The sequence below is a fragment of the Sphaeroforma arctica genome, assembly GCF_001186125.1.
Source record: "Sphaeroforma arctica JP610 unplaced genomic scaffold supercont1.109, whole genome shotgun sequence".
NCBI lineage: Eukaryota > Ichthyosporea > Ichthyophonida > Sphaeroforma > Sphaeroforma arctica.
In genome coordinates, this window is record NW_014040449.1 from 134,552 (window position 1) to 139,189 (window position 4,638).

The following is a 4,638-nucleotide window of genomic DNA, read 5'->3' on the forward strand; positions in this document are numbered from 1 at the left end:
GTGTGTGTGTGTATGTATTGAGCATTCATTATACATTATATATGTACAGGAAGGTAATTCTGAGATAACGCCTAACCGTTCATCCCACACACATATATTATCCGCTGTATACTCTATTGATATACTCATATCTATAAAAGTTTCGCTACATCAATGAATCGTTTTTCGACACACACATGTGTATTCTTACACGCATGTCTAAAGGTTTGATCAGTTTATGTTTCTTGCCTATAAACTCAGAAGTACATTATACTGCTATTGAAGCTCGCATTATTCGAATGTCTTGTATCGCACATGCACACTTTCCCATCCGTGCTTGAAGACATATATAAATGTGACTATACACACGTACGCGGTCGAATTTGCGCATTTGCACATGTTATTTTCCGCCACAAATTAATAATATCTAACTACGGCCACGCCAGATGCAAGCATATTCTCACCAATAGACACATACACGCACACAATGTACGCCTACCGGCACTATTCCAGACGCCTAAACAACGTAACATGCACAAGGTACAAGCACACACAGCAATATGCAGCAACATACACGAACGGATATAGTATGGCCACATCGATCTACCTCTACGCACGAACATTTATACACATCTATAGCTATATACATAGCGGGAACGCGCATATACAGACATCACACATCAACACACACGGACGTACACACAGCATGAGTCTAGTAGTCGATGTGTGCATGCAGTAGATACACTAGTCTATGGATTATGCAGATGTGTAGTTAGACAGCGACAACGGTATGGGAAACTACAGTGCGCTCCAAGATGTGTGGACATAAAACGGATGAAGTAATCGCAGGGCGAATATATCTCTCATGCACATACACAAGCACATACGCAAGTACATACACACGCATACACACACACATACACACACACACGCACACATGCACACACATACATGTACACACACATACACACACACATACACACACACGCATACACACACACATACACACACACGCATACACACACACATACACACACACGCATACACACACACATACTCACACATACTCGCACACACATATATACACATACACATACACATACATACACGCACATAAACACACATACACACATATACACATACACGCATACATACACACACATATATATATATATATATATACATATACGCACACATTCTCACACACATATACACTCACACATACACACACATACACATACGCACACATACGCACACACATACACACACACACATACACAACGGCGTGTACTGATGTGGGAACTTAAAATACAACACGCGTACACACATACGTACACACAGACGTATCTTAGCGTTACATCTATGTAGCACCGCTACCACGTGCTCTAGAACGTTTGTGTTCGTTGACATCAACCGAATGCCTGTAGGTAAATAAACGCAATCATATATATGCATGCACACAAACACGCCGATGTACTGTATAAAATAACACTATAACTGTGTTATGGACAGCTGCAACGTTCTCGAGACTTGTAGAGTTAGCAGTAGGACTCGGGCAATTGAAATCTGAAATTTAATACACGTGCATGGGAATAGTCACTACAATAGTTCTAAGGATGTCTAATCCGTTCTTTAGAACGTACGGATATTTGTGTACGATCTGCGAGTGTAACATAGTATACCATACACGGGCATACGTACGTACGTACGTACACAGAGATCTAAATAATCGCTTTTATTATTTGTATGTTATCTTATACCGCCACAAACGCTCATAAATTTATACATACATACTTGCACACATACATACTCAGAAATATGCTCGATTTGATATCTCGAAAAATGTGCTACGACCAACGATTTCTAGAACCTATAGATACTCCCATGATTTCGTGAGAAAGTATAACACAAATACAATACACGCACATACATACATTCATTCATACCTTCAATCACAGATTAAGAAACAGTTAGCAAAAAAGTTAGAATCAATGCTCTGCTAGATACAACGTCTCGTCAGAACCTATAGACACTCATATGACTCAAGCAATCGGTGTCAGATATACTACATGCACGCATGCACACTGAACGGATGATTAAGTGAATACCGAACATCCTAACGCCACGGCAGTGCTATGGACAGCTACAAGACGCTGTGAATGCTGCGACCGTTGATAGTACCGTACTGCTGTGGGAGGATGTGGTGGTCATGGGTTCTGTGGTGTCAGGCCTGGTAGACCAGTCGCTCAGGTATGGCCTTGGGATAGTGAGGGGTGACTCACGGGGAATGTTAGGGAGTTATCCAGGATGTCGTGTGGCTGTAGTATATCTATTGGGGTCAGTCCACCTGTGCCGTATTAAGGCGTTGTCTGTGTCTATTTATAAATATTGCTCTGCTACTCCCGAAAGTGTTGTTAGTATCGTCGGGCGCAGGGAGTTATTCCAGATGGCGTGTGGTTGTGATACACGCATTAGGGACAAGCCACCTGTGCCTTGTACGGATGTGCTCTATATATATTAATAGAATACGAATGTGCTCTATATCTACTAATAGAATACGGATATGCTCTATATCTACTAATAGAATACGGATGTGCTCTATATCTACTAATAGAATACGGATGTGCTCTATATCTACTAATAGAATACGGATGTGCTCTATATCTACTAATAGAATACGAATGTGCTCTATATCGACTAATAGAATGCGGATGTGCTCTATATCTACTAATAGAATACGGATGTGCTCTATATCTACTAATAGAATACGGATGTGTCTATATCTACTAATAGTCTATCGATCAATAGAATACGAATGTGCTCTATATCTATTAAAAGAATGCACTCTGTTGTCCCATAAACAACGTTAGTATGGTTGTTTGCAGGAGGTATCTCAGTGGGGCGTGACGCTTCAATACATCTACTGCGTTTGTACAGATTTTACTCTTCTACTCCCAAAGGTGCTGTTCTCTGGTTTGGCGTGTGACTTCAATATATCCCTTGTTGTTCTATTAATAGATTTTGCTCCTCTACTCCCACTTCTACTCCCAGAAGTGCTGTTCCCATCGTCGGGTGCGGGGAATCCTTCGTGTGGCGTGTGACTTCAATATATCCCTTGTTGTTCTATTAATAGATTTTACTCTTCTACTCCCACTTCTACTCCCAGAAGTGCTGTTCCCATCGTCGGGTGCGGGGAATCCTTCGTGTGGCGTGTGACTTCAATATATCCCTTTTTGTTTTATTAATAGATTTTACTCATTTTACTTCCGACAGTACCGTCAGTATCGTCGGGTGCAGAGAAAACCTTAGTGTGACGTGTGGCTTCAACACATCTACTGCTCTGAAGCTGCCTTTACTGTACGCAGATGTGCTTTATGGAGCTTCGCTTCTTAATAGCATCAGTTTGGAGAATTTTGCTGTTCGGAATTGCTCAAGTGAGTCCATCGGAGATCTGTGATCACGACTTCAGTGTGTTTGGACCATTCCAATGTAGTTACAGACTTGTGTATGCGAATAAGTATCGGAAGATAAGACGTATGTGTAGAAGGAGATATCTTACAGACTTCTCCATGTATAGAAGGATAATTGGATCCACCGACGCTCACTAGTATACCTTATGTAGACAGTTGGACAGATGTGGCTGTGTATAGGTATGTGAAATATATCATTCCGTCGCAAATGTACGCACGGATATGTGTCGACGATTCTTCTTGCGCGTAGAGTGGAATCGATTACACCAATGCGTGCGCATGTATCTGCCATGGAACTTTAATCACGTTAGTGCATGTATCATAACTAGGTAGAGATGAGGTATATTTATCTATATATAGACTATATATTTATATATATGTATGTGTGTGTGTGTGCCTGTGTCTGTGTCTGTGTCTGTGTCTGTGTCTGTACATATAATACATGTATTTATAATATATATATATATATATATATACTTAAACATATTTATATATATATATATTTATAAATATACATATACGTATATATATATAATATATATAATATATATATGTATCTATGTATGTATGTATAGGGATGTGTATGTTTGTATGTACTGTCTATTCTTTCATATACGTTAAAATTGTAGCATATCTTTGTAGAAATATATGCTATAATTCATTTCGTCCGTTGGTTTTTTTTTTTGTTGTCGTTATCTAGAATTTGTATTTATATGCTGTGCTTGCATTCATTTTGAATGAGGAAGACCTTATTTCAGAATTTCATACTACTTGCCGGCTATGCAAAATTCAATTCAACCAAATACTCTTCGAAGTGTTCGGAACTTAGGACCCTAAAACAATATACACCGCCAATAACCCCACAAATTGGATATAATCCGTCCTTTACTTTCCTGATTTTTTATGTTTTCTCAATGCGCAGAACATGCGGTTGAACTGGATGCGTATAATGTGGTTTTGCGAAAGATGAAATTTGACCGCAACGGATATGGCAACAGATTCACTGAGGTATATGCACACCCAAAACCATTCATATTGTTTGTGCATGTACTCATTGACAAGCATTCTCGGTGTGTTCGGGTGCTTCCAGATATATATTCAGATATATATATTTATATCTATATATCTATATATCTATCTATATCTATATCTATATCTATATAGATATATAGATATGTGTATATATGTA

General features: G+C 39.0%; 1 protein-coding gene across 1 annotated transcript in view; it reads left to right on the forward strand.

The window, feature by feature from the left end:
* SARC_02442 (hypothetical protein) overlaps positions 1 to 3,413 on the forward strand; it is a gene marked incomplete at both ends in the record, with an annotated part of 6,665 nt that extends 3,252 nt beyond the window's left edge. The window contains 2 exons of the mRNA XM_014303811.1: positions 2,111 to 2,229; positions 3,253 to 3,413. Coding sequence (XP_014159286.1) covers positions 2,111 to 2,229; positions 3,253 to 3,413 — 280 coding nt within the window. The remainder of the gene's footprint in view (positions 1 to 2,110; positions 2,230 to 3,252) is intronic.
* Positions 3,414 to 4,638: the final 1,225 nt, after the last annotated feature.